At 35.1% G+C, this 22,549-nt stretch overlaps 1 protein-coding gene across 1 annotated transcript in view; it reads right to left on the reverse strand.

Annotated features, from left to right (window-relative positions):
- Nucleotides 1-849: 849 nt before the first annotated feature.
- AGMO (alkylglycerol monooxygenase) overlaps nucleotides 850-22,549 on the reverse strand; it is a 374,042-nt gene continuing 352,342 nt past the window's right edge. The window contains exon 14 of the mRNA XM_060156131.1: nucleotides 850-1,571. Coding sequence (XP_060012114.1) covers nucleotides 1,497-1,571 — 75 coding nt within the window. The 3' untranslated portion in view covers nucleotides 850-1,496. The remainder of the gene's footprint in view (nucleotides 1,572-22,549) is intronic.

Below are 22,549 nucleotides of genomic sequence, written 5' to 3' on the forward strand. Positions count from 1 at the left end.
TGCTTTAATACGATTCTAAATATGCCAAGCCCAGCAAGAACTGTTGGTAAGGGAGAAGAATAGGACTAATATCTGTTATGGGTTCAAGTATTTGCTCTAGCTCTGTGTTAAATTAAGAAGTAAAAAAAGATGAATGAAGCAAAGCCAATTCCCTACTTCTGACACTTGAAATATAATTTGTTAATTTTTTCCATCATGCAAAATTTAATCTTCCTCTGCTTTTCCAGTTTTCAAAATAAATGTGCTTCAGTTTTGCATCATGAGTCCAGACACCTGCAGTTTGATTCTTCTTACTAGTTCCACAACTCTTCTCTGTTCAAAGGTTAGAAAACATATTAAAAATAAGTCAACCGGGCTTCCCTGGTGGCACAGTGGTTGGGGGTCCACCTGCCGATGCAGGGGGCGCGGGTTCGTGCCCCGGTCCGGGAGGATCCCGCGTGCTGCGGAGCAGCTGGGCCCGGGAGCCATGGCCGCTTAGCCTGCGCGTCCGGAGCCTGTGCTCCGCAACGGGAGAGGCCACGGCGGTGGGAGGCCCGAGTACCGCAAAAAAAAAAAAAAAAAAAAAAAAGTCAACCAACTGATCAGCCTCTTTAAACCAGCAATGAATATAGGCAAAGCTCAGTTAAGGACAGTATTAACTGTTTTAGTGCTTATAACTTTGGTTACTTAAATTGTAACTTTAAATCTAAGAAATACTGGAAGAAGGAAAGAAAAATATTCCAACTGTTTTCAGACCTTCCCCCTTTGAACCATTTCCTGCTTATCGCTGTCAGTTCCCTCCTAATGAAATACTTGGCAGATTTTTACAATCCCAATGAATAATATACACACAATGCTTGGGCAATTTTATTTAGAGAGTCTTTTAACATGATTGTGACAATTTAAAATAGCACAGAAATACTGCACACTCCTCAATTTGCCAAAACAAACTGATCAAACACATTAGACATATGTATCACAAATTAATCTATGGAATAAATGAATTCTGACGAATTCTGGTGATTTTCATTTCAGTGATGTCATTTTCTGTAATGTTACTCCTTAGGTTATATGGCTTTCAAAGGTAAACCTAGCCTTAGGCAGACAACTCCTGTAATACATTTTTATGACAACAAATATGTATCCAAGCACAATTTTAGCAGACAGCAAATGAAAAGTTGTCTAAACAATGCTAATAAAATCTTAATTCCTTTTACTGTTTTGAAGTTATCCCTTATTCTCATACTCATTGGCTTAGATGTTACCAGTGGATGTAACATCATTCTATTTGAAATCATCTTCTTTCAACCCTAGCAATAAAGTAACTGCAGCTGACTTTAATTTTAATAGAGAATAATAAATGTGGAAAGGAAGCAAGAGTAGATAAATGTATTTACCTCACATTAGAGAAATAGTTCATATAATCATTATATAAAATTATACTTCCATAGGCAGTAGTAATATATTATTGTTGTGGACAAATGATTAAAACAAGAGAGTTGTGTACAAACGTTTAGTCATTTCCCAGGGTCTGAGACAAGTTGTTTCATGCTTCTTACTCCCCAGAAAGCAAAGCAGATGGAAAAAAAAACCTGAAGAAATAAAATACAGAGAGGAAGAACAATTAAAATTGATTCAATACTTCTGTTCAACTGAGTTAGAAATACCTTTCTAGGGGAAAATGAATATACGTATTTTAAGCAATTAAATTATTCAAATTGAATCTAGCAGTTGTTCACTGATAGAATTTAGCCAACCCAGCTTAAAGCATGTTATGTGAAGAGTAGGAGTAAAAAGTTTTGTTTCCGTGGCTTATAAAATAAAATATCCTCACAAATCTGGGTCATTTCTAGGGATGGGGCTATATAAATTAGGCAGTGAATGAAACAGAACTGTCTTCCGGCTTTTGGATACATTGCATGTTGTTTGTATTCTACTAAACAATCTCATTATTTATATAGTTTAAGAAGCCTTCGGAAAAGGAGAAATAAAAACAGTATTAAGGAATCATTTATCTCTGAGGCAGTGTGATCTACCATATTATGAACTTCACCCAACATGAATTAAATTCTAAACACTGCTGACTTAACTACTTAGTCTTTTGATCTTCCCAGGTGTAAAACTGTAACTGCAAAATTCTCTTTAAAATTGAAGACATATTAAATCATAATAAACAGTCATAAGAATTCATTGAGTTTACCCCTTTGCTTTCAAGTTACACCACACATTCCCAATAAATCACCAAAATTTAACCAAGTAAAAGTGTTGACTTCTTATGATCCTAGCAAGAATGATAATACAGCCATCCTCAGGAAGAATTAACCGGTTGCAGAAATTTTCATTGTGTGTCATCTAAATGCCATAAGACCTAAACACACACACCTTCTGCTCTTCTTGAGGTAAAATCTAGGCACTGGTCATAGTCCTTACACCTCAGAGCTTTCCAAAGTCAACCCTTACCCTTTACCTATACACTAAAATTAAGCTATAGGATTTCTTTTATGATCTCCATTTTATGTGTTACTAGAGTGATGATGAAAAATGTCCAAACAGCTGGGGATATGGATATGTGAAAGCGTTTCTCCATACTTTTTTTTACTGTGCAAACCTCTTCAAATGATTAAAATATGACCACTTGCCTCTCCCCAGAATGATCACAATTACTGAAAGATCCATTAAAATGTACAAAGAGACATAGTCAAGCAATAAGACGAAGGCGTGGGGAACTTTCTGGGGTGATGGACTAAAGTGAAGCCAAGGCCATTAACTGAGGCCAGTCATTCATTCACAGAAAATACCCTCAACTGCCATGAATTTCCTATTAAAGCCTGGATATGAAAATAACAACAACAAAACCCTCTTAAACCTGGATATTTAGATTAGATGGGTAGGTTGTTCAGTTTCATAGGAACCTTCTTGTTCTTTCTAGAGAACCATTATCCTTTACATTAGCTAATCTGATAGTTTTATTCAAATCCATGTGTTACTTTCAGCCTATAACAACCACAATATAAAAAAGAAATACCAAAAATAAAATCAAAAGTCATTTTGAAGCAGGAGTCAAGAATAATATTAACATTCTGGAGTTGCCTCAGAAATCAAATGCAATATACTTAAAGGCTGGTTTTGATTTTGTTTCTTTTGACTGTACTTCAACTAAAATGACCTCATGGGATTTCTCACGTGGTGCCAAGCAAAGTAATATCAAGATAAGGGATATTTGTGAAAGTTAGTAGATTGTGCAGTGAATTACATTTGTATATGCATATGGGTTAATGTTGGCAGAGGGATAGCTGAGAAGACAGCTTTCAAGTGGGACAGAGATGATAAATCTATGATATCGGGGTGAATAGTTTAATTTGGATCCATAATATTAACTGAGCAACTAATTGATACTTTGTGCTGTGCAAGGCACTGGTATCTGAAAAATATTTGGCAGCAGAAATTTTTATTGGTTTTCAATCTAGTGTCTAAGGTCACATGGATTATTTCATTGGTTGAAGTCTAGGGAGAATGAAACCTCTACAACTGTGTGTAAAATTTTTTATGTCATAATTCTCCTCTTCCCTACTCTCCACCCACTAGACTATCCATACTTTCATCTAGGATCTCTGAAATATTAAGAACGTCTGATCTAACAAGAGTGTGAGAAAGGTTATAATTCAGTACTTGCCTTTGTTGTTAATTCACCACTTCCCAACTAAATCCTTCCACTTTTGAAACTATAAATCCAGTCCTATTTCCTTAAGGACCCATCCCTAATGAAAACACAAAGATCTTATCGTATTACCTAAAATGCTTTTACCTTCTTACCAAAAAGTGCAATGTTGCGCAGTTTGTAGTTTTATTTTGTTTCTCTATTTTTGGTTTTCTAGTTTTTCAGGCCCCTATGTATTATCCCTCCAAATGGAGGAGAAAAGCTAATGAAGTGAAGGGGTCAGATTCACATGTAAGATTAATGCACAGTGAAACCCTTGCTTAGGCTGGGCATTGTCTTAGATGCCTTTACTGGATTATAATGTTTTATTCTCACAGCAAACTTGGAGAATTGGTATCCAGTTTACTGGTGAGGCAATGGGAACTCATAATTTATGTGGTTTACCAAGCAGTCACAAAACTACTAAATATCAGAGCTTGTATGATGTTTTTGTTTACTTAATGTCCCCCAGAAAATCAAACTACACATCCTGGCAAGTTAGTTCAGTGAATATGAACATCAATAGTGAATTCATTTTCTCTTTTTTAGTAATCACTGTACTTTTTTGCCACTAACTACTAGGTTTCTAAGACCTTTTCACAATCAATATTTTAAGCATAAAGTGGATTTTTTTATATATAATGAAATCCAGATTGGCACAAGATCATAGAAATTCAATGCAATGAATATGTCCTTCTCAAAATATGCATGACCCTGAAATAGACACCCAGTTTTATTAGAAAATAGTTAAATAGGAAAACACAGATTTGCTTTTATATTTTTGAATGTATGTATATACTTATAATAGATCTAAACATACATTTCACATATAATTTTAAGCTGGAAAACTACTTAACATGAACTCAATATGATCACTTGATTATTATATTCATTTCATTTTAAATTTTCCCTTGTCCAATCTTCCTCTTGATTTTTGTATTAGGTTGTTCATTTTAGTTCTCCATAGCTGATCAGATTAAAAGTGTCATTTGAGATAATTGCTCATTAACATATTTCTCAATCAACTATTTGTACAATGAAGGTAGGGGAATTACTACTTAGGCCAGTGTAAGACTACATGGCAACCACAGCACTTTTTCTTTGCAATATTCTTCCCTAATCTGTAGATATGATGCTTCCAGATACGTACAAACTCAATGAACACTTATTTTATTCTAGGTCTGGGCAAGTCCCACGATTTTAACAGCTGGATTCAAAATATGAAACAGAGGAAGTTCACTCTTGGTGTCAAGCCCTCTCTGTGTAACACATCATTAGTGGCCCTTGTCTTCAGGCTATTTCCTTGACTTCCCAGGGCCCTCCACTCTGATGCCTGAACTTTGGCCTGTACAGATGCTCTCCACATTTTCTCCGCCCCTTTCCCAAAAGTTCACCAATTGGCAGGTGGCTAATCTGAGCCATTAATCCATAATAAAATGTCAGCGGGAACTGATGTGTCATTCTGCTGCTCCTCCCCATTAAGTCTGTGTTTTTAGAGGCCTTATTAAAAATGGAGGAAATCAGGCATCTAATCCTTTTTTTTAACGTTTTAAAATTGAAATAGTTAATTTACAATGTTGTATTAGTTTCAAGTGTACAGCAAAGTGATTCAGTTATACATACATATATACATATATATCTATGCTTTTTCAGATTCTTTTCCATTATAGGTTATTACAAGGTATTGAGTATAGTTCCCTGTGCTATATAGTTGGTCCTTGTTGGTTATCTATTTTACATAGAGTAGTGTGTATATGTTAATCCCAAATGCCTAATTTATCTCTCACCCCTCCCCTGCTATCCCCTTTGGGAACCATAAGTTTGTTTTCTATGTCTGTGAGTCTATTTCTGTTTCATAAATAAGTTCATTTGTGTCATCTTTTTAGATTCCACATATAAGTGATATCATATGATATTTGTCTTTGTCTGGCTTACATCACTTAATATGATAATCTTTAGGTCCATCCATGTTGCTGCAAATGGTATTATTTCACTCTTTTTCATGGCAGAGTAACATTGCATTGTATATATATGTATCACATCTCCTTTATCAACCTGTCAATGGACATTTAGGTTGCTTCCACGTCTTGGCTATTGTAAATAGTGCTTCTGTGAACACTGGGGTGAATGTATCTTTTCAAATTAGAGTTTACTCCAGATATATGCCTGAGAGTGGGATTGCTGGATCATATGGTAATTCTATTTTTAGTTTTTTAAAGAACCTCCATACTGTTCTCTATAGTGGCTGCACAAATTTACATTCCCACCAACAGTGCAGGAGGGTTCCCTTTTCTCCACATCCTCTACAGCATTTCTTATTTGTAGACTTTTTAACGATGGCCATTCTCACTGGTGTGAGGTGATACCTCATTCTAGTTTTGATTGCATTTCTCTAATAATTAGCGATGTTAAGCATCTTTTCATGTGCCTGTTGGCCATCTGTATGTCTTCTTTGGAGAAATGTCTATTTAGGTCTTCTGCCCATTTTTGGATTGGGTTGTTTGTTTTTTTGATAGTGAGCTGCATGAGCTGCTTGTAAATTTTGGAGATTAATCCTTTGTCAGTTGCTTCATTTGCAAATATTTTCTCCCATTCTGAGGGTTATCTTTTCATCCCGTTTATGGTTTCCTTGGCTGTGCAAAAGCTTTTAAGTTTCATTAGGTCCCATTTGTTTATTTTTGGTTTTACTTCCAATTTTCTAGGAGGTGGGTCAAAAAGGATCTTGCTGTGATTGATGTCATAGAGTGTTCTGCCTATGTTTTCCTCTAAGAGTTTGATAGTGTCTCACCTTACATTTAGGTCTTTAATCCATTTTTAGTTTATTTTTGTGTATGGTGTAAGGGAGTGTTCTGATTGCATTCTTTTACATGTAGCTGTCCAGTTTTCCCAGCACCACTTATTGAAGAAGCCGTCTTTTCTCCAGTGTATATCCTTGCCTCCTTTGTCATAGATTAGTTGACCATAGGTGCGTGGGTTTATCTCTGGGCTTTCTATCCTGTTCCATTTATCTATATTTCTGTTTTTGTGCCAGGACCATACTGTCTTGATTACTGTAGCTTTGTAGTATAGTCTGAAGTCCAGGAGCCTGATTCCTCCAGCTCTGTTTTTCTTTCTCAAGATTGCTTTTGCTATTCAGGGTCTGTTGGATTTCCATTCAAATTGAGAAATTTTTTGGGCTAGTTCTATGAAAAATGCCATTGGCAGTTTGATAGGAATTGCATTGAATCTGTAGATTGCTTTGGGTAGTATAGTCATTTTCACAATGTTGATTCTTCCAATCCAAGAATGTAGTATATCTCTCCAGCTGTTTTTATCATCTTTAATTTCTTTCATCAGTGTCTTATAGTTTTCTGCATACAGGTCTTTTGTCTCCTTAGGTAGGTTTATACCTACGTACTTTACTCTTTTTTGCAACCGTAAATGGGTGTGTTTTGTTAATTTCTGTTTCACATTTTTCATCATTAGTGTATAGGAATGTTAGAGATTTCTGTGCATTAATTTTGTACCCTGCTACTTTACTAAATTCATTGATTAGCTCTAGTAGTTTTCTGGTAGCATCTTTAGGGTTCTCTACAAATAGTATCATGTCATCTGCAAACAGTGACAGATTTACTTCTTTTCTGTTGGATTCCTTTTATTTCTTTTTCTCCTCTGATTGCTGTGGCTAAAACTTCTAAAACTATGTTGAATAACATGGTGAGAGTGGGCAACCTTGTCTTGTTCCTGATCTTAGAGGAAATGGTTTCAGTTTTTCACCATTGAGAACGATGTTGGCTGTGGGTTTGTCACATATGGCCTTAATTAGGTTGAGGTAAGTTCCTCTATGCCTACTTTCTGGAGGGTTTTTATCATAAATGGGTGCTGAATTTCGTCGAACACTTTGTCAGCATCTATTAAGATGATCATATGGTTTTCCTCTTTCAATTTCTTAATATGGTTTATCACATTGATTGATTTGCATATATTGAAGAATCCTTGCATTCCTGGAATAAACCCCACTTCATCATGGTGTATGATCCCTTAATGTGCTGTTGGATTCTGTTTGCTAGTATTTTGTTGAGCATTTTTGCATCTATCTTCATCAGTGATATTGGCCTGTAGTTTTCTTCCTTTGTGACATCTTCGTCTGGTTTTGGTATCAGGGTGATGGTGGCCTCGTAGAATGAGTTTGGGAGTGTTCCTCCCTCTGCTATATTTTGGAAGTGTTTGAGAAGGATAGGTGTTAGCTCTTCTCTAAATGTTTGATAGAATTCTCCTGTGAAGCCATCTTGTCCTGGGCTTTTTGTTTGTTGGAAGATTTTTAATCACAGTCTCAATTTCAGTGCCTGTGATTGGTCTGTTTATATTTTCTCCTTCTTCCTTGTTCATTCTTGGAAGGTTGTGCTTTTCTAAGAATTTGTCCATTTCTTCCAGGTTGTCCATTTTATTGGCATATAGTTGCTTCTGGTAATCTCTCATGATCCTCTGATTTTCTGCAGTGTCAGTTGTTACTTCTCCTTTTTTATTTCTAATTCTATTGATTTGAGTCTTGTCCCTTTTTTTCTTGATGAGTCTGGCTAATGGTTTATCAGTTTTGTTTATCTTCTCAAAGAACCAGCTTTTAGTTTTATTGATCTTCACTATCGTTTCCTTCATTTCTTTTTCATTTATTTCTGATCTGATCTTTATGTTTTCTTTCCTTTTGCTAACTTTGGGGTTTTATTTGTTCTTCTTTCTCCAACTGGTGTAAGGTTAGGTTGTTTATTTGAGATGTTTCTTGTTTCTTGAGGTAGGATTGTATTGCTTCCCTCTTAGAACTGCTTTTGCTGTATCCCATAGGTTTTGGGTCGTGTGTGTTCATTGTCATTTTTTTCCAGGGACTTTTTGATTTCCTCTTTGATTTCTTCAGTGCTCCCTTGGTTATTTAGTAGTGTATTGTTTAGCTTCCATGTGTTTGTATTTTTTACAGATTTTTTCCTGTAATTGATATCTACTCTCATAGTGTTGTGGTCGGAAAAGGTACTTGATATAATTTCAATTTTCTTAAATTTACCAAGGCTAGATTTGTGACCCAAGATATGGTCTATCCTGGAGAATGTTTCATGAGCACTTGAGAAGAAGGTGTATTCTGTTGTTTTTGGATGGAATGTCCTAAAAATATCAATTAAGTCCATCTTGTTTAATGTATCATTTAAAGCTTGTGTTTCCTTACTTATTTTAATATTGGATGATCTGTCCATTGGTGAAAGTGGGGAAAGTCCCCTACTATGATTTTGTTACTGTTGATTTCCCCTTTTATGGCTGTTAGCATTTACCTTATGTATTGAGGTGCTTCTATGTTGGGTGCATAAATATTCACCATTGTTATATCTTCTTCTTGGATTGATCCGTTGATCATTATGCAGTGTCCTTCTTTGTCTCTTTTAACAGTCTTTATTTTAAAATCTATTTTTTTCTGAAATGCGAATTGCTACTCCAGCTTTCTTTTGATTGCCATTTGCATAGAATATCTTTTTCCATCCCCTCACTTTCAGTCTGTATGTGTCCCTAGGTCTGAAGTGGGTCTCTTGTAGGCAGGATATAGATGGGTCATGTTTTTGTATCCATTCAGCCAGTCCATGTCTTTTGGTTGGAGCATTTAATCCATTTACATTTTAGGTAATTCTCAATATGTATGTTCCTATTACCATTTTCTTAATTGTTTTGGGTATGTTTTTGTAGGTCTTTTCCTTCTCTTGTGTTTCCTGCCTAGAGAAGTTCGTTTAGCATTTGTTGTAAAGCTGGTCTGGTGATGCTGAATTCTCTTAGCTTTTGCTTGTCCATAAAGGTTTTAATTTCTCCAACAAATCTGAATGAGATCCTTGCTGGGTAATCTTGGTTGTAGGTTTTTCCCTTTCATCACTTTACGTATGTCCTGCCACTCCCTTCTGGCTTGCAGAGTTGCTGCTGAACGGTCAGCTGTTAACCTTATGGGGATTCCCCTGTATGTTATTTGTTGTTTTTCCCTTGCTGCTTTTAATGTTTTGTCTTTGTATTTAATTTTTGATAGTTTGATTAAGATGTGTCTTGGCATGTTTCTCCTTGGACTTAACCTGTATGGGACTCTCTGCACTTCCTGGACTTGATTGACTCTTTCCTTTCCCATATTCGGGAAGCTTTCAACTATAATCTCTTCAAATATTTTCTCAGTCCCTTTCTTTTTCTCTTCTTCTGGGATCCCTATAATCCAAATATATTGCATTTAATGTTGTCCCAGAAGTCTCTGAGACTGTCCTCAATTCTTTTCATTTTTTTTCCTTTATTCTGCTCTGCAGGAGTTATTTCCACTATTTTATCTTCCAGGTCACTTCTCCTTTCTTCTGCCTCAGTTATTCTGCTATTGATTCCTTGTAGAGAATTTTAAATTTCATTTATTGTGTTGTCCATCATTGTTTGTTTGCTCTTTAGTTCTTCTAGGTCCTTGTTAAACGTTTCTTTTATTTTCTCCATTCTATTTCCAAGATTTTGGATCATCTTTATTATCTTTACTCTGAATTCTTTTTCAGGTGGACTGCCTATTTCCTCTTCATTTGTTTGGTCTGGTGGGTTTTTACCTTGGTCCTTCATCTGCTGTGCGTTTCTCTGTCTTCTCATTTTGCTTAACTTACTGTGTTTGGGGTCTCCTTTTCGCAGGCTGCATGTTTGTAGTTCCCTTTGTTTTTGGTGTCTGCCCCCAGTGGTTAAGGTTAGTTCAGTGGATTGTGTAGGCTTCTTGGAGGAGGGGACTAGTGCCTGTGTTCTGCTGGAGGAAGCTGGATCTTGTCTTTCTGGTGGGCAGGACCACGTTCTGTGGTGTGTTTTGAGGTGTCTGTGACCTTAGTATGATTTTAGGCAGCCTCTCTGCTAATGGATGCAGTTGTTTTCCTGCCTTGCTAGTTGTTTGGCATAGGGTGTCCAGCACTGGAGCTTGCTGGTCATTGAGTGGAGCTGGGTCTTAGCGTTGAAATGGAGATCTCTGGGAGAGCTTCTGCCGTTTCATGTTACGTGGAGCCGGGAGGTCTCTGGTGGACCAATATCCTGAACTCAGCTCTCATACCTCAGAGGCACTGGCCTGACACCCGGCCAGAGCACCAAGATCCTGTCAGCCACGTGGCTCTTTTGGGAATTCTGCAGTCTCCTGCCAGCGTTCAGTAGGTGTTCTGTAGGAGTTTTTCCACATGTAGATGTATTTCTGATGTATTTGTGGGGAGAAAGGTGATCTCCATGTCTTACTCCTCCACCATGTTGCAGGTGTCCTCTATACTTTTGAACATTATATTTTGTTTCTTTAAACATGACTACTGTCTGCTGTACAGATAAGAATTTAAGCAGAGATGAGACCTGAATTGTTACAAAATATATCTATTTCCTATTTATGCAAGAGAAGAAATAAACACAAACAGAACTAGAGTAGAAATTGAAGCCACATGTATTGAAGGTCCTTCTGAAATGAAAACATTAGAATATATTAGTTAACAATAAATTTTTTCCCCTAGAGTTTTGCAAGAACACAATTTGACAAATTCCAACTCATAACAAATTGAGAATTACTGATTTTACTTCCAGTATGTTCTATATATGACCAAAATACTGAGTAATATGCAGACAAATGAACAAAGGGCTTAAGAGAAATATTTCCAGAAACTACTACTATTACTTGGAAGTCCTGTGTTCTCTGTGCTTATTTCTATACCCTATTCAAAAGCAGATATAATCACAGCTATGTTTAATATGTGGTCTTATAAAGATTCAGTAATATTCATTTCTATTTAGACTTTAAATCAAACATTATAATTTTACATTAGTTTAAAGAAATATATTTATGTTCTTAACTAAGGAAAAACCATGAAAAGAAAGTTCACATGAATGCCCATGTACTAACAGTGGCTTATTTGAAAAAGAATGTGTTTTCCTCAACCATTAAACGTCCTCTGAAATTAATGTTTAAACGAGAGAATACACTAAGCATACCACAATGATGTTTTTTAAAAAGAAAATAAACACAAAAGAAACATTAGAACAGAGTTTTAAAATAATTCAGCTGAACTCCAAAACCAGAAAAATCAGGTATTTCATTATTTTACTACTCAGTTGGGGCAAAGGACCCATATAATTTCAGTGACAAAGAAGCACTAAAGCACCAAGTTAATCTAGATAACAAATGCAGAATCTTTATTGCAACCATTTCTTCAGTTCCCCAGAGATGATTGCCTCCTATTATGTACAATAAGTTATTCATTTCTTCAAGTCTAAATTGCTCAAGAAAGTGTTTATCCTTTTCAGCAGTACTCCTATAGAATATCCCATTGTTCACCCAGATCACCTTTGAGATATCATAATGACATTTGAAAGCCATAATATTAGTAAGAAGATTAGAGATCACTCAGAGGTCTCTAAAACCTACCTACAATTCAGAGAATATACTTGAAGACAGTTGACATGAATTAGCTACCGTGCATACAAACCCATCTAGTGGAAACCGAATAAACTATAATTAGCATAAAGAGAAAATAGATGCTACATTTCTCAAAAATATCTGTGGATTTTTCCTCTCTGAATTCAAAGTTATGAATAAAGTGTCTTTATAGATATATTACTTTAAATATTTCCAGTATTACCAACCCTTATTCTATGGGTACAACCATCCAGTAACATGGATTTTTAAATTGCCTTTGATTAGTTACTACATTCTTGCCTTTCCTTATATGCAATGATAAATCTTCGATTTATACTGATTTCCTGGAAATTTTCTAAATATTTTAATATATATACTCTCAATATCCAGTCTTCCTTTTTCTAAGTTTTTTCCAGGTTAGTTTTGCTGTTGTTGTTAGTTGAAGTTTTTCAAAAGGATAGGTACAAAGAAATGCCCAACTTACCACAAAGAGAAAAATTAGAGAGACAACCAAAGTTGATAAGGCATGATTTATATCCAAAGTATGACCAGAATATGTGCCTTGTCAAAACTGAAGCCTAACTTTATATTTTTCTAATTGTCCAAGTTCTTAATGATAAGATTTTAGAAATTTTTCTTGAACTACAGGAGAGAAAACATTATGAAGACATGGAGAGAGAGTTATAATAAGGTCAAATTAATAAAGGTCCAAATATCACTTGTGAGAATGAATGCTTGGGTCAATGTTGACCATTCTTTTGGGAAAAATATCTTAGGAAATATATATTTTATGGAAAGAGTCTTTTTACACTCATAATCTTCCTCTTATACTTATCATGGAGCCTCACATTCTTTACTTTTTTTTTTTGCGGTACGCGGGCCTCTCACTGTTGTGGCCTCTCCCGCCGCAGAGCACAGGCTCCGGACGCGCAGGCTCAGTGGCCATGGCTCACGGGCCCAGCCGCTCCGCAGCATGTGGGATCCTCCCAGACCGGGGCACAAACCCGCGTCCCCTGCATCGGCAAGCTGACTCCCAACCACTGCGCCACCAGGGAAGCCGTCTTTACTTTTTATGGATGTGAGAAGGAAAAAAAAAAAAAATCAGGGCAATGAAAAATTTTAAGGATAGTCTGTTTTAGTTTTTATAAAGTTAAGAATAAAACAAGAGTAGGAAAAAATCACAAGGGACCCAATGAACACTAGTTTGACTCTGTGTTAAAGTTAGCAATAGGTAAAACATTAAATATAACCCAACTCCTTGCCCTGTGTACTATGACTTCACTTTCTTTTTAAGTGTAAGATAGTTCAGTGAATTTAAAAATTAATTGCTATTATAATTTTTGCTTTTATATTTCTGCCAACAAGTTCTGGCTACTAGAAATAAAATTTCTTTTTAGTTTTCCTGAGTATGCCTAACATTGGCATAAAATTGTTTGCCTCATATCCAGTATGTTTTGAAACTGAAGATTTTTTAATAAAATGTTGCTGGATTAATCATGGTCCTTAAGTGTCCTAACAGAACCCTCAGTAATGATAAAACACATGATATTTAATCTAAAATTCAAAGTACCACACCTTTCTAATGCCCTTTTTCTGACTACTAAAATGTAAAGCATCTACATTCTAAAACCAGAGCTTTGTTTCAATAAAAATTATCAAGAAAATTGTTCTGTTCTAATCCATCAAAATGCTCCCGGTAAATGAGTGGCAGTTCCTGCCAGATAATCCTACCACAATAGCATGTTGATTCTCAGGGTGTCCTACATAGCAATGCTCCTGGCATCTCTCTGACGTAAATCAACAGCCCAGGTCTTGTCACATGAATAACAACTTTTAATACTTGATGTACAAAAATTTATATCTGGAAGAGAATATATTTACGCATGCAGGATACCATTCAAGACTGCTAATCCAGGACTTTTACCCTGCTGTTAAAAAAAATTCCTTGTACTTGCCTTGCCTTCTATCTAGGAAACAAAACAAGTCTCTTAAAAATGAGTTCATTTTTGGGAAAAAATGCCATGTTTACAGAAATAATAGTCATGTCTGGTTTTTAAAACAGGCCAGTATATCTTGGAAAGATATGTTTTGAAAAGATCCTTTTGTATTGTTTTTGCTTGTGTCAAAGGAATGATTAGAGCCCCAGTAAATGGGAACCTCCCAGAGTAGGCTAAATAGAAGGCCAACAGCTCACATATGGCTTGCAGCTTGGGGGATTTCTCTCAGTGTTCTGCCAGAGATGGGACTGCCCAACTGGTTTCTCGCGTAAGTCCTAAGTCATAAACTGCATCCTCCTAGGCCAGCCATGCCAGAACTGGACCCAAGGGTATACAGAGTCTTGGCTGATGGGAAACAATGACTGCTTCCTAAGGAAGCCACAGCTGCTTTCCTGCGAGACACCCCAGATGTCTGAATTTTCCCCTACTTTCCATTTCTGACTACCTGTTCTGGCAACAGTTCCAACAAAGGGTGAGGCAGGCAGCAGGCACCCAGCTGTTTTCAATAAGCCTTGGCAATGTAGGTACTGATTACATAAACACTACAAACATTCAAATAGCATATTTTCTAGCTTTTAAAGCTATAAAAAAGGTGTGAGCCTGTTCAAAAGCCCTACATCTCTTTTGCTCAAAATAGTGATAATGATGACACTGATGATGAGGATAAAATTAATAATGGCTTTAATTATGAAAGCAAAGATTATTAAAGGAAACATGATAACATGAGCTTCTAGGAAAGAGCTCAATCTATACAGAGAAAATTGTAGAGATGTGAAATTTCCACATTACGGGGTCACCGTTCCTTTATGAAACAGCAAGGTCAAAATGTGTACTTAATTCACTTAATTTCTTATTTTTCCCACAACCCAGGCAAAAAACAATCAGATGTTGCATTATCCATTTGCTTTACAGCACATTTCCCTTTTCATTCACATATATTCAAAAATACTATTTTAAACTTTTAATATATGTAAAATATCCTATGAAGTATATTAATGAAATATTATATAAGGTCCTCTTTATATTAATATCAGGTCTAGAAACCTAGAGAAGATGTTGATTTACATTTTAATTAAGATGAATTCTCCTGGCTTAATATATATATATATATATATATATATATATATATATATATATATATATATATATATATATATCTCCACTCTTCAGATCTGAGAGTTGAAAAGTGAAAGATTTAAGTAACTCACTCATGCCTATAGGTACATATACAGGTTTATTATTTTTTAATGGTTTCTATATTTTACATATTAGATCAAAAATATATTTGAACATTGTAAGAAGTGAGTTGGAGCTTCAGTAATCTATATTTCTAGGTGACTATTCAATTTTCTGTACAACAAAGTGATGTCCCTCTCCCAAAGAACAGAATTGAATTCAATTTTTTACCTGAAGATTCTCATTTATTTTTTTCTCAATAATTCACAAAAATGAGCTTTGGCCAGGCCAATTCTCTTCAATATATCTATTATTTTTGCTGTAATTTTCTTTCCTCCAAGATCCAGTATATATTCTTTGATATGGATTTTAAATTAGACTCTTTCAAAGAACAAATGCTACTGAATAAAAGCAGCAGAGGGAATGTTTTTCAAATTGTTCTAGAAAAATAGTTTTGGACAAAGTGATCAATTGCTAATCCAAAAATTAAGCTACTGACAGGAAATCTGAATATCACTGGTAAATTAGTGAAGGCTAAGAATGATAAACCACATACACATTACAATTGACTTGGGAGATTAAGTGACCTTAGTCAAACCAGAAGAACTCTGGAAAAGGAATAAGAAGATTAGGTTGTCCCAACTCAACACAAGTTATTTTACCTCAGAGATTACTTAGAATTTCAGTTCCTGCCTCTATAAAATTGGAATAATACTGTCTCTAATTTTCACAAGATTATGGTGAATATTGATTCAATTTTTAAAATTGTAAAGCTTTATAAAGATATAAGATAGATTACTAAAGTGTGTTAATTTTCATGCTAAAAAGATTCAATAAATTAAAAGTGAAAACAGAGTGACAGATAAGGAGACAAAAAATATAAGTAGAATTTGGAACATGTGAGATTTTATAAATGCCAGCTCTGTGTCATGGATGGTCATAGTTAAAATGATGCTTTTAAAACTGTGAATATATAATTATTGCTGGGAAAACATAATTCTCCTACAAAGTAGAGTAGGATTTTAGTGGGTAAGTACAATTATAGATTGATCATTGTTTGGAGTATTGATAGTTCCATTATGTATCTCATCTTGTAAGAACATGGGAGAGTTTGATGTTCCTGATGTGTTTTCATCATGCCAGCCTTCTGAACTATATCTTTTAGTGCCCTAAACTGTCCTTTGTAACTCCTTATTTATGACAAAATTATGGAAAAAGTAATAATTTCTAACGGTCCTCTGTTTTGATCTCTCATGTTAAATTAAATTTCCTTTTCATACCTAAAATTGTTAAAACAATTGTTTTTTACACAGATGTTACTGCAGGGGATCCTGGGTAATATAATGGAAAATATTTTTCTCAAAAATTCTACAGTAAATAAATAATTCCTAGTGGTGGTGTTTCTTGAAATACATATTTTTAGAAAAATGTAAAAAGATTATTTATTTAGTGCTAGGTGTGGTGTCCATAAGAAAAAATAGCATGGCTCCTAGTTCAAAGGTGAATGTATGTATAAAAAATTACATTGACTCAGTCCCCATTGGGTTGTATCCACGACATGAATATTTATCACTCTTGTTTTATGCCAGGCATTCTACTGCTGACAGAACTCACTGGTGAGCAATACAGTCCCTGAATTCATTCATAGAACTTAGACCTATACAGTTTTTCATGAACATATCTATTAAAGGTTGTTTTTATATATATATATATTTCTAAATCTTCAGGTCAAATTATCTTCACAATATTGAGTTTAAATAGAAAATAAAAATGTTTTACTAAAAGGAGGTCAATCACAGAACTATGTTAAATTCCATTCATTGAACAAGTTATTTAATGCCACTCTGCCTCAGTACCTTCACCTGAAAAACGTAGATGATCTTACAAGGGTTGTTGGAATAATTAAATTAAAATAATATTAGTATTACAGGGTTTCATACATGCAAGTGCTCAACAAATGTCCGTAGTTTAGTTGATGCTACTGATTTGTTATTGTCACTATTGATATTAGGTCCACTTCTACGGGAGTATTTTCTAAACTTTGTTTGAAAATACATCATAGCAGTTATTCTCCCCATTTACAATTTTTTCACTTTAAATTATTATTTGTATATTCTAAGACATATAAAAAGAGATTTCTTTTAAAAGAAAGATGGGATAAAATGACTATAAATAGAAATTCTAATATTCACTTCTTTCATTCCAGTGGATCCTCTCATCCATCACCTTCAAAAACCACAATCACAAGGATAAAGAAGCCTTCAAAATCCTAAATTTGGTGCCCTGGGAAAAATACTGGCTGAGAGCCCTAAAACCTGGTTTCTTGTGCTTTCTTTCATAAAATGATTGAGTCATTTTACTTTCTCAGGATGTCAGTTTCTTTAGTTTCTTTTTCTGTTCAATGACAGAATAGAAATAGAAAAATCTCTAAAGCCTATTCTCAGTTCTATTATCTGAAAAGTAATCGAATTGGCCAAGACAATATCACAATGGTAGAAAATTCCCAGGATAGTTCCCCCAAATAATTAAATTTGTAATAAAAAGAACACATCAGAAATGCTTCGTCTTGCCCACAATACTACCACAATAAGGTAATTGAAATAACAGAGTAAATGACAGGGAAAAAGACTTCAAAAGAATCATTCTCTACACATGTGGAATATATGAAGAGACTGGCAAAGGATGGGAAAAATGATTTCCAAATTGTCCGTTTTTAAATATCAAGATCCCTAATCATCTCCCTGGACATAAGCTGACTTTCTGGCACTCTGTTGCTGAAATTTAGAAACTTAAGGTTCATCTTTGAAATAATAGCTTAGTGGACATCATCAAAAAGGTACAGAGAAGTAGCTGCAGCGTGATTCTTAGAAAAATTTGCAGAGGCATATACTGAAATAAAAACAAGTAATGGACAATTTTGATAGTTATTGGTAAATAATGATGAGTTTTAAGGACAACAGAAATTTCAGAGTTAAATAACTTACCTGCTTAAGTTTAAAGTTTAAGAAATACAGTTATACTTCAATAAAGCTGGGGTAGGGGAAGAAATAAAGTTTGGCCATTAATGTATTGTCTAGGTCAAGTTATAAAATGAAATTTTCAAAACTTTTAGTTTTTATCTAGTCCATAATTCATTGCCAATTGTTTCTCTCTCCAGTGTGAGAGAAAGGAGAGAAGGGGTAGGGGAGAGGGATTATTACTTGGATCCTTAAAAATAATATTCTAAAAAATCTGGGGGAAACTAGTAACCAACGTAAGATATTGAATAAAGGGATAATTATATTTTAGTACAGTATGAGTTTTCAGAAAGCATTTTTGTAGCTGTAAATGTGTTTATAATTATGCCAAAAGTATATTTTATGGGGAAATGTGTTAATAATTTTCACAAATAAGTAAAGGCAAGTGGAACCACCTTGGTTAGCTTCTGAAGTTAGCACATACAACAAAAGTTGTCCAGAGTTAAAATTACCCTAGAAAAGCCCTTAAATAACCCCTATAGTATAATGGTTTGTGTACACAAACCCTTTATGGTAATTCCTTCACACACTCAAGTTTGAGAACCCTTGTGCTATACTGAAGAGAACAATCAAAGTAAAGTATGTAGATGTTTGATATTTTAAACCAATCTTGCCTTTTGGTTAAATGACAACACTTAGCAGGAAAAAAAGAAAGAAAAAAAAAGGAAGGAAGGGAGGGAGGGAGGGAGGGAGGGAGGAAGGAAGGAAGGAAGGAAAGAAGGAAGGAAGGAAGGAAGGAAGGAAGGAAGGAAGGAAGGAAGGAAGGAAGGAAGGAAGGAGATAATGAGCTCTAAATTGTTTCTGGTTATCTTTTTTTTTTTGCGGTACGCGGGCCTCTCACTGTTGTGGCCTCTCCCGTTGCGGAACACAAGCTCCGGACGCGCAGGCTCAGCGGCCACGGTTCACGGGCCTAGCCACTCCACGGCATGTGGGATCTTCCCGGACCGGGGCACGAACCCGCCTCCCCTACATCAGCAGGCGGACTCTCAACCACTGCGCCACCAGGGAAGCCCTACTTCTTTTTATTTTTAATATTGAGACTCTATTACTCTAGTACGACATGTTAGATGAACGTGTTTGCTTTTGTGAAGGTCAAACAAGATGTTAGAGTGCATCTTGGAGTTAGCAGTAAGTTCCAAATTCTGAGAGTAGCTTAAATGCACATATGATGTTACTCCACTTTACCTTAATATGCAGGAGAATATTTAGCTTGACTTCTTTGCCATAAAAAAATTTGTTTTGAAATGTTTTAACTGCCCTCAGCTTTTGGTTTCCATTGCTATTTCTAACTGCATCTTTGACAGCAGTGATCCTTTAAGACCTATGTAGGCAGAAGTTTTATTTCAAACATTCAAGTGAATAAATCCAATTCAAATTCTGTCACAACAGATATGATGTATCAGGACTCTCTGTTATAAGTAAACTAATTTTAGATTTGAATACTATCTTTTTTTTTTAACCTAATTATGACCTTCTGCAATAAACCAGTCTATCACAGAGTATTTAGTACAGGGATTCCCCTTATTAAAAAACAGGAGTTAAACAGAGAAAATTACAGAAACCTGGAATGCGATGACTATCATGACCCTTGAAAATTTCACCAGGATGAATATTGACTGAAGTGCCTTATAACTGACAATTTTTCTATGCTCTTATCAGAAGAAAACACACATATTCAGAAATGTTACTTTTCTTTTTCTTTCTTTCCCCCTCTTTAATTTTTTCCTTTGCTGTGGTGAAGTGAGTTACAAGCTCCCACAAGACCTGAAGCCTCAACACAGCTTGGGCTGTGGACTGGATTTCTCCCACATGAGTTTGGTGGCCGGGTCAGTCGGAATGATATTAGTACATTTAATTTTCAAAACACACACAGTGGAACAGATGTGTTTTATAGGGACTGCAAAATGAAGTTCAGAAATAAGGGGGCCTGGATAATGTTCTGGTACAATATGGTTAGAGATCACTGTATGAAACTAATTCCTGCTGATAGTCATAACTTGTCTCTGTGAAAACTGGTTTATAATATTTGTGTATAGCACTATGGAGAATATCAAAGCTACCAAGATTTGAAACAGTGCAGCAGGAGCTCCAGAACTTTATGTAAATTAACCCTACAACATGGAACACATTAACTTGAGGGTTTCAGGAATTTGGAACTCAGAATGCCTGGGATGTGGGTTTAATTGAAACGTGGTATTATGACAATCAGTTTTTCTCTGGAGACAGAATTTTTTAAGGTGCATGCAAACGTATAATTGAGCATTGACATATTACATCATAGTGATACATTTTAAACAACCCGTATCTGCTTCACAATATTTATTTCACTGAAATACCACTGGATATTTAAAGATTCCTCCTTTCGAGTCCAGCCATCTGAATAAATGAACAGTACACTGAGGTGAGCCAGTCAACTCTCAGATGGGGTCAGGCCTCAAAGGCTCACACATACACAAAGCACTTCTTCTGGAAAAAATGTTTCTGGGTTTTCAACATAAATCAGGGTCAACACATAATACAATCATACTCTAGTACATTTAAAAGCTGGAAAATAGTCTAACTAGGACAGTGATGCTTCCAGCAAACCTTCAGGCCAAATAGCAATCAGAGAATTCATGGCTTTGTGCTCAAACCCCATCTCTGTTCAAGTCCGTGAAGGGGTTGCCTGTTCTCATGGGGAAATTTTAAATGCGAGTTAGAAAACTGCACTTTCTCCATGGTTATGATTTTACAGGATTTCTTTTTCTTTTCCTTTTCTTTTTCCTTTCCTTCTCATTCCTTTTCTCTTTCTTTTCCAACTGTAGCCACAAATGTACCAATATACTTGTGAGTAATACTAAATTCCAGGAGCCTTGATTTTCACACCGTAACAATTAACTTATATTTTTATGGTAAAGGAATAGAGTGAAATTCTATATGAATTACTTATAAATAGTAATAAGATTAAATAAAAATATAAAATTTTCTAATTGTACAAAGTCTAACAATATAAAAAATCCTATTTGGTCAAATTGCATATTAGATTCAGAATATGCCTGATAAAATTAAGTACGTTATTGTTTAGGTTCTTTTTATATAAAACATAAAGCATAAAACTAAGAGTTACTTATTGCATGGCAGAGTTGGAAGCTCCAGGATCAACAGACTAACACAAATCTATTGAGCATGCATTATATTCCTAGATATGTACTAAAACTAAAGTAATAGAGAAATAGTATAAAACAATACTATATTTATAATACACACCGTCAAAGGGGCTGGGCCTTTAAGTAAAGTGACATATTACACAGATACAGACCCTCTTCTACCACAAATACATTGAAATGTTACATAAATGCAACCTTTGAAAACCTAATATATACCTCATCTCAAAAGAAAGAAAGGGAATGCTAGATGCTGGGGAAAAGAGCAGGAACGGGAAGGAAGACAAAGCTGGAACTGGGGTTTTAATGCTCGATAGAGCCATGAAATGTGGTCTTGAATCTTTAAGTGTTGTGATGCCAGAGGTGGTCATTCTACATTATGCCCAATCCATGAAAAGATACTAGGAAACAAACACTGGCCCAGAGAGGTGGCAAGGAAGCTTTTAGTTCACCCTATGCTACAAATGGGAAAAAAAATCAAAGTGTTGCATGAGATATTGAACAGCCAACATTTGTTCTAGAAGTGAGGGTGGTTCAGATATCCAAAGATGCTAAACTAACATAAAAATGGGTCCGTAACATGAAATTGCTGGTGGCCCAAAAGAAATAAATATTAAATCATAAAGATGCTATCACATGCCAAGGCACATGAGAAGCCCAGGGATATAAAAATCCCAAATGAGCGTGAGCTTATAGTAAAAATGTAAGTATATACACATATCTATACACTCACACACATTTATAAAAGCAAACCAAAAACATCCTGAGGGAGATTCTAACAGATAGAAGAAATGGATAATTTATACCATGAATGTAAGAACTAAAGAAGCATTTGGAAAGATAGAATAAAGTAAGAATTTTCTTTATATTTTAAAGGGATAAAAATAGTAGAAATAATGAGGAACAAACAAGGGACTAAGAAAAAACAGGAGATAAATTTAAACATAAACCAAATTTAAAAATCTCAAAACAAATATAGTTATTAAAATTAAAAATCCAATGTGCTGGTGGAAAAGCTCATTATATACAGAAGAAAATAAAATTAGGAAACTAGAAGATGGAAATGCTAACAAGAGAGTTATAGAAACAAAAATATGAAAAAGAGTTGGAGACATGGAAGTTACACGTGTCTAACATGTGTCTAATTA

Source organism: Lagenorhynchus albirostris, chromosome 8 (genome assembly GCF_949774975.1).
Source record: "Lagenorhynchus albirostris chromosome 8, mLagAlb1.1, whole genome shotgun sequence".
Classification (NCBI taxonomy): Eukaryota; Metazoa; Chordata; class Mammalia; order Artiodactyla; family Delphinidae; genus Lagenorhynchus; species Lagenorhynchus albirostris.